This window comes from Tiliqua scincoides, chromosome 14 (genome assembly GCF_035046505.1).
Source record: "Tiliqua scincoides isolate rTilSci1 chromosome 14, rTilSci1.hap2, whole genome shotgun sequence".
Taxonomy (NCBI): Eukaryota; Metazoa; Chordata; class Lepidosauria; order Squamata; family Scincidae; genus Tiliqua; species Tiliqua scincoides.
In genome coordinates, this window is record NC_089834.1 from 1,916,091 (window position 1) to 1,929,461 (window position 13,371).

Consider the following 13,371-nt stretch of genomic DNA (forward strand, 5'->3'; position numbering starts at 1 on the left):
GTAGCCATGGGGGGGGGGAAACCTTACTGAGGTAGAGAATGCTTTGTGAGGGATCATGATCCAGGCTAGGCAGCAAGCAGTAGGGAGCAGACTGGAAATCTCTCTCATGCCCAGTTCTTGACCCAGCTGTTTACAGTACAGGTCCAACCTTGTTATACACTGATTTGACTCAACACGAATGGACACTGCAAATGAGAAGGAATGTGCTGATCCCTTGAGAAGGGGAAAATTCATCCCATTAAAATCAGTTTAAGAAACTGCTTTTCTTACTGTTGGAGGGAGACGGTCATGCAAGAGATTACAGGTATAACCTAATTATCCATTGATTTTTCTATCTCAGAGTGATGAAAAGGGCCCTTTAATTTAAAGGAACAGTTATTTAACAATAGCCTGATTAATGCAAAAGAGGGCAGCTGACCATCAATCATTCTCTCCCACTCCAAAGCAAGTAACTCCTCCCTTCCCCCTGAGCACTTTCTAAGTGCCTGAAGAGAGACTGCTTGATGGATTGTCTGCTTAATGACTCTTACATCACAAAGGTCAGCAAAGCTGTTTTTAAATCCCCTAGCAAAGGATCATTGTTTTTAAAATGGATTTGCTTTAGTGTGATTATTTTTTCATAATGGGACTCAACCTGTAAACAAAACCAAGCATTAAAACACTATGCACTCTCTTCCTGTAACATGTTCAAGCCTAAAAAGCTTTCATCATCATACTTGTGCAGATACCTAAGCAGAACACACACAGGGGAGTATAGGCAGAGGATGATTCCTGGGTCAGGGAAAGACTGGCATCTCAGGGTGAACATATTCCACTGCCTCCTCAGTTTCTCCAGCCCAGTGCAGACTCCTTGGCTGGACCACAGCTCTCCAGGGATTCAGACAAGGGGCTTCCTGAACCCTGCTTGAAGATGCTGCCAGGAAATAGGCCCACGACATTTTACATGCAATGTAGGTACTCTGCCACTGACCCCCACAGCCCCCTCCCACCTTATACAAAGGAGTAAGCCCACGGTGTATAGCAAAGCACACCCTCAAACAGCTGGGTGCATGACAAACTCACTTAATCTTAGCCAAAAGATCAAAAAGTGATAAATGACACGGACTTCCAAGTGTATGCACTTAGAAGTGGGTTCCATTTATGTTTTGCAAGCAGATTTATCATTTTTATGCTATCCTTCCTCTAGGGAACCTGGAGTGGTGTACATAGTGACAGGCCCAAGGACATCCAGGAAGGTTTATGGCTGAGCAGGGGTTTGAACCTGGGTCTTCCAGGTCTAAGTTCCAACTCCCAAGCCACTATGCCACCCTAGCTCTCAAAATAGAGTTGTTCTAACATTCTAGTAGTTAATTTATTTTGAAAGAAGCAAAGAAGAAACATTAGCTATAGGACTGAGCTTTGGAAGACTAGTTCATTTAGCCAAATACTGTCTCAGTTCAATTTTAAACCTATGATGCAAACATTGGTAGTCAGTCACATAGTTTTTATATTTATCCTAGGTCATCTGTTAGGACGTATGTTAATACAGTTTTTACCCAACAGTTGTATAAGAAAAACACAAACAAGCTTATTTTTGCTAATTTTTTATGGCCACAACAAAAACACAAACTGGTACGGAGGAGTACCTGTCCATTAAAACAACAAAAGGCTTGAAGAGCAAAGTATGTTCCCTGGGGGAGGCTGAAGACTTCAGTCTATTTGGAATTGACGGGCAGTCCTGTAAACCAAGTGCGCTTTGGGGTGGAACAGTCCCATGTTCTAACCAGACTTGAAGAGGAGGATGGCAACTTGGCCCAGGTAGAAGTAGATGAAGTGTTTGGTCTCATGAGTCACATAACTGCCAAAATTTCTTCCCACAATGCAGTGCCAAGTAGGGTTGTATTTCTTGTCAAACTCCTAGAAGAGAGTCACTTTACATCTTAGCATCAAACATTTGTAGCATCACACAATGTGTTTGCCTAACACCTTCTGCTCCGCTAAGTCTGCCTTGTTCTACTGTATGCACATCAAGAGACCGAACCACAATCTTCTACTCTCAAGTGTATTCACCACATGTTCTTCTGTGAAGCCAGCACACTGAAAGGCTTCAGTTCCCAGGCCTCCAAGACTGTGAAGCCATTATGAAATGCTACTGACATTATTGCCAACAACTTTGGAGCGGCTGCTGGAGTGCTGCCAAGAATGTTCCATGCAAGCCCACACATGCTCACAGACCAGGGCCAAAGAACACAGAACTGTGACTGGCAGCATGGCACTCTCTTCTCCTGGGCTCTCAATCCAATCTACTTCCAAGTGTTTGTATTGCCCAGGGAATCAGTGATTACAAATGTACCCAAGTCCATATCATATAAGCACTGTAGAGGATTTTATCCATGGTCACCAGCACAAGCCATTATGAAAACTATTAAGTGATGGTTAATACAGAAAGGCTCCTCTAGAACATAAAGACCCCATCGTCCTGAAGTTTCAAAACAGAATGAGCAAGAGCAGAACATGTTCCCATTTGGCCTACCAAGTTGCTGCTGGAGAGAAGACACTATTCTTCTCCTCACTCCTGCAATGTTTACAAGTTTGCCATTGCTGTACACCAGCGGCAGCAGAACTTCATAATTCAAATTGTGAAAGCAATATTGTGGACAGGTTTATTACATAAAAATATGATCCCTGAACCTGAGGCAGACTCCTCCTTTCATGAGCTTTAAGTCATTTTTCTCAATATGCAGTATCAAATTTTACATCAAATCCCAAGTTATTTTACAGAAAGACTTGCACCCCATCTTATGCATTTGTGCTAGTCAAGAGAGCCACTTCAAATCTAGTATAAGGACACTTGTGTCCTTGTGCTGGAGTACTGTTTGGCCTGACCCCTGGAATGGTCAAGCAGCTTTTTTCATATCTGCAGGGTAGGCTCTCTCTCTTGCTGCAATTAAGAGCTTTGCTAAAATGCTCTTAGGTTTGTACTCTCCCCACCCCCACCGTGTCAGGAAAGCAGGTGCTTTCCCCATGTCTTATTTGTGTGGCATTAGCCCTCCCACTGGTTCTATCAAATTCAGTGCTTGACTAAGCCCCTAAGATACGTTCAGCAACAGAGTTTGGTCAAGCTGTGGAAAAGCACCAGAATAATGGCTAACTCTTTCCCAGCAGGCACATTTATTCCTGAACCAAGAAAACCCTTGCCAGTTTTGAAGTTGTATCCAAAAAGCTCATGTGTGCTTAGTAGGGAACAGATTTTTAAGCAGCCTTATTCAGACTAGTTTCTTCTCCTGGTAGCAACTTCTTTACACTAAGAATTCTACAGCAACTGTCTGCAGCTGATCAAGACTCACCTTTTTTATGTGGGCAGCAATGTCCTTCTCAATATTGTATTTTTCTAGGGCCTGCGTAGCACACTCCACAGAGTCCTGCTGCATCTCCTCAGACATATCCGCATTCTTGATCACGGCCTTTCGATCACTCATGGTTACCTACAAAACACAACATGAATTAGAAATGCCTATAGGACCATCCATTCTGTGAAACAAGTATCTTAAGTAGATTGATTCCCAAAACATTAACCCGTTTGTTCCTAGCCAACAGGTGTACATATTTGGTCCCTGTTGCAAATATGCAACATTCAGCAGAAATGGTTTAATCCAGCCTCTTGGAAACACACCCTAACCATGTGTGATTAGGTAACCTAGAATCACCGCTAACCATTTCTGATGGGTCTTAAAACAAGTTACATGTTTTATCTTCCCTCACTGTTTTACCAATGTACTGAAGCACACTTGGCATGCAGCTCACACACAGACCCTAACTTGTGCAGCTGACCAGCCTAAACACAACTAAAATTAGAATCAAAAATGAATGCAGCAACATTACAGATGCCTTGCATTTTAAATTACAAGAGAAAGCAGACCAAATTGCTCACAGGTATCCAAATTCCAACACCCCATCCAGAAATGCTATATCTGACTAAAAGGTTCCCTTCTCAGTGTTACTGAGGGAGACCCAGCAGCCCCACCAACCCCTCCCTTGCTAACACTGACTAACACCACATTCCAAATATCAGCATTTCCTGCCCTCGTGCAGATACCACTTCTAACTTCTCCTGCTGCACTCCTCACTCAGAAGCACCCCAAATATTAACTCAAAGGAAATCTGTTCATTCAGCAATGCCTTAAACAAAAGAAACCATTCTGCAACAGTCAATCAAGAGTCTCCAGTTCTTCACACCCACAAATGCTCTCTGGAATTCCTGACACAGCAATCTCCCAAAGCATCAATGATCAGCCTCCCTTGGCCACAGAGTCCTTCAGATATCATTCTTCTCTTTCATGGGTGGAGGAACTCTGTATCATATAACTGTCAGAAGTGCCCCTTACTCCTAACAAGCAGTAACTTACCCATTTGGTCTGTGTACTGTTCAAACTAGATTGTAAGCATGAACTTTTTTTAATTTAAAGCACTGAGCACAGAATCTGTTCTGTTGAGAAATTTTTAAAAGATATTTTACACTCCTACTCAGATGCCAAAAATTGTTTACTTTAAATGACGCAAATAAGTTGTTACAGGATCACAAACTAGGAGCAAGTACTTTAAAAAAATTTATACCTCACCTTCCTTTCTCCTACTGGACTTAATACACCCACTTCTGACTGTGAATCAGAAGAACCAAGAGACAAGAAAAACCCAATGTGGTCTAAAGAAGTTGTTCAGTGCCTGGCAGAAACACTGGAGAGAATATTCCCATCATGCACAAGTTCACCCCTGTAGAAGTCCACCCTGCCAGACACTCCCCATCCCCACCCAAGCATAGCTCAGGCATTTCCATCATTCCTCCCTTTGCCCACTGGACCCATAAAGCCACTTGTCCTGTCCACAGCCACTGACAGCCCAACCTTATGTATGTCTACTCATAAGTAAGTCCCATTAGAGTCAATAGGACTCTCAGAAAAACTGTGGATAGGATTGGACTGTGAGCCATTCTATACCTCTGCACCCCTATTCCTTTTGCACCCCTTCTGTACACATTAGCCACAGGCAGGGACTGTTCTCACATTTTCCTGAACTATGACACCTAGCCCTGCATTACATAAAAACCCTTTAAAGGGCTTGCTTTCATCCCCCCCCCCCTTTGGAGTCTTGTTAAGACTACAAAATGCAGACTTTTAAACACACACAGTACGACTAGAGCTAACTTGCGTGTGCGCACCCAGACAGGAGAGATTCCTTAATATTTTTGCCTTATTAAGAAATATTTCTTAATGCTTTTAATAATATTTCAGTGCAGTACAGAAAATCCAAATCCCAGTGTGCATGTTCTTGCTTGCAACCTCCACACCCAGTTTCAGCTTCATGACTCTATTAGGAGCTTCCCCCCAAAATAACAGCCCCATCCTATGCACATCTACGCAGAAGGAAGTCCCATTATGGTCAATGGGACTTATTCCCAGGAAAGTGTGGACAGGATGGGAGCCTGAGAGCCCCATCCTATGCAGGTCTACCCAGAAGTGAGTCTCCTTATTATGGTCAATGGGGCTTACCCCCCAGGGAAGGGTGGATAGGATTGGGCTGTAAGACAGCGGTGCAGACCATCAGTAGCAACCCACAGCCCCCACCCAAGGGAGGAGCAGACCGCAGAGCACCAGTCTGCCTGAAGCACCGGGAGTGGGCTGCCCGTGCCTTTCCTGGGGAGGGAGCCTCTACTGCGCCGGGCAGCCTGCAGAAGCTAACATAAAAACAGCCCCACTGGATCAGGCCATAGGCCCATCTAGTCCAGCTTCCTGTATCTCACAGCGGCCCACCAAATGCCCCAGGGAGCACACCAGATAACCTCATCCTGGTGCCCTCCCTTGCATCTGGCATTCTGACATAACCCATTTCTAAAATCAGGAGGTTGTGCATACACATCATGGCTTTTCCCCATAATGGATTTTTCCTCCAGAAACTTGTCCAATCCCCTTTAAAGGCGTCTAGGCTAGATGCCAGCACCACATCCTGTGGCAAGGAGTTCCACAGACCGACCACACGCTGAGTAAAGAAATATTTTCTTTTGTCTGTCCTAACCCGCCCAACACTCAATTTGAGTGGATGTCCCCTGGTTCTGGTGTTATGTGAGAGTGTAAAGAGCATCTCCCTATCCACTCTGTCCATCCCCTGCATAATTTTGTATGTCTCAATCATGTCCCCCCTCAGGCGTCTCTTTTCTAGGCTGAAGAGGCCCAAACGCCGTAGCCTTTCCTCATAAGGAAGGTGCCCCAGCCCTTCCTTATGAGGAAAGGCGTTCCCCGGGGAAGCGGGACAGGACCGGAGCCTTGAGCCTCCCGCGAGTTCAGCCCCCCCAACTCGCCGCGGCCCCGCCACGGCAGCCCTCCCCGCCCGAGGCCTCGAGCTGCACCCTGCGGGCAGGGGGCCGCAGCAGCGGGCGGGACGCGCACCCCCAGCAAGCACGCTCGGGAGCAGGCCGCGGCCGAGGCTGCTCACCGCGGAGCGCCGGGGGGGCGGCGGTGACGCTGCTCAGCGGCGGCTCGTACTGCTTCCTGGGCGGCGGTGGCGACCTTTCCCTCGGCGCTCCTCCGGCTCGCCCGTCGCGTCAGGGAGCGGCCTGCAGGACGGGGTGGGGGCGCGGGCGGAGAAGGGGCGCACGCTCACGAGACCGGCCAGCCGTCGTCCTCTCTCGCCCGCCAGCAAGCCTCGAATGCCGCTCGCGCCGCCCGGCCGCGCCCTCGTCCCGGAGGCCACGCCCACCGCCCTCCTCCGGCGACGCCCATTGGCCGCCTCAACAATACTCCCGGCGTCCGATTGGTCGCGCCGCATGACGCTCCCGCAGAGCTTTGTGGCCGCGTTTTGTTGCGGACCGGCATGCAGCGCGGCAGCGTTCCGTTGCCAGGGCGACGAGGCCCTGCGGAGACACCAGGGCGCCGCGGGGAAGGAACGGGCCCGCAGCCGACCAGTAAAGGGCGGGCCTCCCCCCACAGCAGCCTCCCCTCTCTGCGGGACGGCGCTCGCTCCGGGGAAGGGCCTGCAGGCAGCCACCTCTGGAGGGCTGCACCACGGGCTAAACGCCTCTGAGCATGTGCAGAGCGCCTTTCCTTCAGGAGAAGAAAGAAGTTCTGTGGCGCAAGGAGCGTCTCATGGGGAAGGGGGGGCTGAGGCTGCCGCCCTGGCCACGCTTCCTTGGGAGTGAGCCCCACTGGCCACAGTGGGACTTACTCCTGAGTATACATGCACAGGCTTGGGCTCTGAGGCTGCAATCCTATCCACAGTTTCCTGAGAGTAAGCCCCATTGACGACTATGGGATTTACTTCTGATAGGTCTGGATTCTGAGCAGCTTTCCTACTAGGAAAGGTGAAAACAGTGTGAGGGGAGGTGCCTGATGGGAGTCCTAGGCATGTCTACTCAGAAGTAAGCCCCACTGAATCCAATAAGAGGAACTTTCAGGAAAGTGTGCAGCATTGCAGCCTGAATGGATACGGGACAGAGGCTGATGAAATTAGGAGTGGTGTGGACATAGAGCAGTGTTTCTCAAACTGTGGGTCCCCCTTCATTTCAATATTTTATTTTTAATTTATTAGACTCGATGCTGCCATGGCATGTGACTGCATTTGGGGACACGTTACAGACCTGTGCTTTTAACAGACTACTATGTATATGCTTTTAACAATGATAGTAAATGGGACTTACTCCTGGCTAAGTGTAGGTAGGATTGCAGGCTAGGATTGTTAAAATTTTTCCTGCTCAGTGATGTCACTTCCGGTCCGGTCATGACATCACTTCCGGTGGGTCCCGACAAGATTCTTTTTCTAAAAAGTGGGTCCTGGTGCTAAATGTGTGAGAACCACTGATGTAGAGGACTTCTTCCCCTGGTCCCCTTCTTCCCCTGGCCTTCTTCCCCTGGTACTATTCAGGGCCATTCTCTGAAACCAGTTGGCAGTAGATTTAGGGCAGATAAATACCTCATGTGACACATAATTTAGATGTGGAATTTGCTACCACAAAATGTGGGAATGGGGTCTAGTTAAAAGACTTTAAGCCATTTTTGCACAACATTGCATATATGCAACAGGGACAAAATGTGTATACCTGTGGGTCAGGCAGAAATGGGTTAAGAGGGGACTACGCGGCAGTCTGCTGAAATTGGAGGGGCTTGCTTTGTGGGGCAACAGGCAGCAGATCATGCTGTTAGACAAATTCATGGAAGGCAGAGACATCAGTGGTAATTAGCCACCCTTCCTTCTTATAGCAAAGTGGGTGACCCTGGACCACAGGGAAACAGGGCCTTCCGGCCTGAAGAGGATGCCCAGGAACATCACAGGATTGAAGGAAATATTAATGAGGAGAAAAAGACACCTACAAAGAATAAGACCCACAGACATGGGTTGACCTGGTACTGCAACATGACCTGTTACTACAAGCAGGTAGGCACAGTGGACATTGGACTCGGACAGGGTGACCAGATGCAATGGAGGACAAAGCTGAGTGCCTATACCTTTAACCATTGTATAGAGAATTTTGGCAAGTGCAGCTTTTAAACCCTTCCATACTGAGCTGTACCTGCCAAAATTCCCTATACAATAGTTAAAGGTATAAACACCATGTCCTCCATTGTATTTGGTCACCCTGGACTTGTGCCTTGTAGGAGGAGTGAAAAAAGGAGTCGGAAGGTCTGTGTCTGATGTCACACACCTCATGACCACAATGCTGCCCTGCTCCAGATTCCTTCTAATTCTCCATGTTCATTGCATTGTAAGGGCTGCAAACCTAAACACACTTGTCTGAGAGTCAGCCCCATTGAACACAGTGGGCCCCATTTCTGAGAAAATGTATAGGATTGCCATGAATGGGTAACTATTGGAAAGAAAAGTGCTTCCTCCAATCCAAAGTAATCCCCCTAGGTATCCATGCTGCAAAGGGGGGTGCAGAATCTTTAACAGCTGAAAGAACTGAGGGAGTGAAAATTGGGGTTGGGAATAGGTTCTGTAAGGTATACATCACCCAGTCCTCATTTTCCCAGCAACTCACCCAATCTCATAAGAAAAATGAGAAAAATGCAAACTGCAGCTATCTAATGGTGAAAATCAGCACTACATCAGGGATCCCAGAGATCTTATATCTAGAGGTGTTTGAAAACGGGGTTCTTTATTTTACTCAGAAGGAAGCCCACTGTGTTCAGTAATACTTGGGTTCTTCTTTGCCAGAAACAAACACCTCTCCACAGGGGTAGAGTTGCATTACATGTCTAAATATGTGCATTTTTAATATTAAACAACCAACTGATGGTTGGGAGACTTGAGGTGATTCCTTGAGCTACCTTGTTCAGGATCTTGCTTGGACCACTTAATGCCCTGCTAATGGACCTGGTTTGGGGGTCATACATAAATAAATGATAGATGAGAAGCTTAGGCTGCAATCTTAACCACACCTTCCTGAGAGTAAGCCCACTGAACAAAATAGGACTTACTTCTGAGTAAACCTGGTTAGGATTGTGCCCTAGTTTGGTTTTGGGAAAAGTGTTTGGTTGGTTGGGCCAGTTCTTCTCATGCTTTGAGAGTGCTCACCCAGTGCCTGGCAAGCCAGGAGGAGGCTGCACAGCACAGAAATCCTCCTTCAAATGTCCTCCTGGAAGGGGAGTGATTGGGACAGGATCATAGGCACAGTAGCCCTGGGTGCTTCTCCAGCCCACCTGGCTGTGGCAACAGCTTGCTCACAACCACTGTCCCAGAAGAAGAGGTGGATTGTGAGGAGCAGACCAGAGTGCAGGGGTGGAGTGGCTGCTGTGTTGGGGGTGGAGGCAGGGGGTATAGTGCATCCCCCCCCAAATCCCACCTGACTTCACCCAGTCTCATGAGTGGGCCAGCCCTGGCAGCATCAACACTATCAAGATAATACATGTGAAACACTTGGCATTCAAAGGTGAAGTGTTACGGTTCTGGAACTCCCAGTGGATTAAAAAATCAGTGAATACCAAATCAGTGGGAAAATATCTTTAAGGACCCACTTGCTGCCCCAGGACCCACTTTAAGGACCCATTGCTGCCCCAGAATGCATTGGTATAGATGCTAAACCACATTCAGCCGCTAGATGGGGTGAATAATGAGACCTAATGGAATTAAATTATAATTATTTAGCAGTGCAAATGTACGAAAGAAAATTGGATTTTGGTGCTTTTGTCCTTGTTACAAGGCATTTAAAGGTGGACCTGATCTCAGCAGTGAGTCAAATCAGTGGATACAGAGGTCCTGCCTGTATTTTATTTTATGCAACAGAAAAAAGAAACACACATAAATGTGATCATTGACAATTACCCCCCAAAAGGATATATCAAGAGTCTAAAATATTAAATGTATCTTCATGCTTCATGCAGTTTGAAGTGCTTTATCAAGGAATGGCCTCCAGATAGTTTCAAATATGTCCGTATACAACTAATGTCTATAAGACATTTGCGCAAAAACTGATAGGCACAAATGATCATCCATCCACTGAACACAAGCCGGTGGGCAACATACAAGATACTCTACTTTCGTACTGTAGCAAAATTAAGTGGTATAACTCTTTTTGCTATCATGAGGGCACAGAAGGTCCACTTTCGTTGACCTGTTGTTAATCTCCAAATCCCAGGTAAATAGTTTAGAATTACAAACATATGTGTAAATATCACTGGTTACTGTAACACTTTTTAAAATAATATTCAGAACTTGTCCCTAAAAGTTTATCATAACTGGACATGACCATAACATGTGTACGGTGTACGGAAAGAGAAGCGCCCACACTCCTATATTGCCTACATCTGAATTAATTGCTAAGTCCTTTTGTATATAGTCTCTGTGGTGTCCTGAACACCCTAAAAATAATTTTTTGCTTATTAAACCAAATCAAAGATCCGTAGATATTGCAGATACACTCTTGAGTACCACATTCCATTGATTATTCAGGACAGGGCAATCCAATTCCAAATTCCATTTATCTTGAAGGCCATGTGTATCATAGTTATTACATTACAATAAATATTTATAAACAAAAATTGCCAGCTTTGTCCTTTCAAAGAGGAGCAGAAGTAGTGCAGAGGTGGGAACCCAGACTGTATGGCTTCTCTTTCAAACAGAAGTCATGTGGACCAGAGCAGCTGCAGGCAGCACTCCTAGTAAGTACATGGATGCATATACATGCAGAGGGGGAAGGTCTTTGGCCAGGCGTAGATGAGAGACAGGTGGTATATCTGAAAAATCTGAAAACCTAAACAGAAAGGAGATGACAGAGTGGAGAAGAGAATTCATAAGAACATAAGAAGAGCCCTGCTGGATCAAGCCAAGGGCCCATCTAGTCCAGCTTCCTGTATCTCACAGTGGCTCACAAATGCCTGAGGGAGCTCACAAGACAACAGACACAAGCTGTGGCCTGGTGCCCTCCCCTGCATCTGGCAATCAGAGGCAGCCTACCTCTAAAACCAAGAGCTTGCACATACCTATGACTCGTAACCTGTAATGAACTTTTCCTTCAGAAATTTGTCCATTCCCCTCTTAAAGGCATCCAGGCAAGATGCCACAAGATGGCAAAGAGTTCCACAACTAATTACTTGCTGTGTAAAGAAATATTTTCTTCTGTCTGTCCTAACTCTCCCAACACTCAACTTTTGTGGATGTCCCCTGGTTCTGGTGTTATGTGAGAGGGAAAAGAGCATCTATCTACTGTGTCCATCTCCTGCATGATTTTGTATGTCTCAATCATGTCCCCCCTCAGGCGCCTCTTTTCTAGACTGAAGAGGCCCAAATGCTATAGCCTTTCCTCATAGGGAAGGTGCCCTGGCCCAGTAATCATTTTGGTTGCTCTCTTTTGTACCTTTTCCATCTCCACTATATCCTCTTTGAGATGTGGCGACCAGAACTGGACGCAATGCTCCAGATGTGGCCTTACCATTGATTTGTACAAGGGCATTACACTATTAGCTGTCTTGTTCTCAATGCCTTTCCCTAATGATCCCAAGCATGGAATTAGCCCTCTTCACTGCTGCCGCACATTGGGTCAACACTTTCATCGAGCTGTCCACCACCACCACCCAAGATCTCTCTCCTGATCTGAGACAGCTCAGAACCCAATTTGCCTATATGTAAAGTTTGATCCTTTGCCCTAATGTGCATGATTTTACATTACTTACATTGAAACGCACCTGCTATTTTGCTGCCCAGTCTCCCAGTTTGGAGAGATCCTTCTGGAGCTCTTCAGTCTCTTCTGGTCTTCACCACTCAGAAAAGTTTGGTGTCATCTGCAAACTTGGCCACCTCACTGCTTAGCCCTGCTTCCAGGTCATTTATGAACAGGTTGAAAAGTACAGTTCCCAGGACAGATCCTTGGGGCACTCCACTTTCCACCTCTCTCCATTGTGAAAATTGCCCATTGACACCCACTTTCTGCTTCCTGGATCTCAACCAGCTCCTAATCCAGGAGAGGACCTGCCCTCTAATTCACTGACTGTGGAGTTTTCTCAGCAGCCTTTGGTGAGGGACCATGTCAAATGCCTTCTGAAAGTCCAGATATATAATGTCTACAGGTTCTCCTGCATCCACATGCCTGTTGACCTTTTCAAAGAATTATAAAAGGTTCGTGAGACAAGACTTCCCCTTACAGAAGCCATGCTGATTCTCCCTCAGCAAGGCTTGTTCATCTATGTGTTCACATTCACATTCAGCTGCTGCTGCAAAACCAAAAAAAAGAGTTTTGTGGCCTCTTAAAGTCCAACTGATTGACTGGGGCAGCAGACACCTGACACTGTCAGGTGCAATGAAGTGCTCTCCTCAGTTGGCAGTTGCATAGATCTGCTGGGGCCAAAGGACTACAACATGCAAGGCACCCACTCTATGACATTTCTGTGCAAAGCTCAGAGGAGTACAAGATCCTGTACTTGTCCATCAAAATTTGTCCATCAATATTAAATGAAGAAGATGGTATGATTGTCAATGCCTGCTGTTGGGAGCGGTTGGCCTGCAGATATTGTATTTATCTGAGCATGTCACAGACTGGACCTCTTGCATGCTATGGCCACATGTCCCACTGCTTATAAACTTATTTTGCTCTGTACTTCTGTCTCCTCACTTCAGATTAAGAAAAACACTTCATGCATCTGATGCAGTGGGCTCTAGTCTAACAAAAGGTTCCTGCCACAATAAGGATCCTGCTATGATCCTATATAAGCTTACTTGGGAGTAAGTCTAGTGGAATTCAGTGGGATTCATTGAAGTAGGATTGCACTGTAAATGTGTTAATCTCTAAAGCACCACAAGATCCTTCTGTTATTCATGCAGGTGATGGAGCCACCAGCCACCATAAGATTGCAGCCTAAATGACACCCAAGTCCCAAATGCTTTGAAATGAGGAAAGTTATGTAATTCATTAAA

At 46.3% G+C, this 13,371-nt stretch overlaps 1 protein-coding gene across 1 annotated transcript; it reads right to left on the reverse strand.

Annotated features, from left to right (window-relative positions):
- Positions 1-1,567: 1,567 nt before the first annotated feature.
- Positions 1,568-6,691, reverse strand: DYNLL1 (dynein light chain LC8-type 1). The gene is made up of 3 exons (XM_066609724.1): positions 6,466-6,691; positions 3,327-3,464; positions 1,568-1,896 (listed from the first exon to the last, which is right to left on the reverse strand). Exons 2-3 carry the CDS (start codon positions 3,456-3,458, stop codon positions 1,759-1,761), a joined length of 270 nt encoding a protein of 89 aa, XP_066465821.1. The 5' UTR covers positions 3,459-3,464; positions 6,466-6,691; the 3' UTR covers positions 1,568-1,758.
- Positions 6,692-13,371: the final 6,680 nt, after the last annotated feature.

Bases quoted from the DNA above. Each gene is read 5' to 3' on its own strand.
- DYNLL1 (XM_066609724.1), bottom strand. From the start codon at position 3,458: ATGAGTGATCGAAAGGCCGTGATCAAGAATGCGGATATGTCTGAGGAG. The intron at 1,897-3,326 runs GTGAGTCTTGAT...ACTCTCTTCTAG, and splicing joins TTGCTGCCCACATAAAAAAG to GAGTTTGACAAGAAATACAA.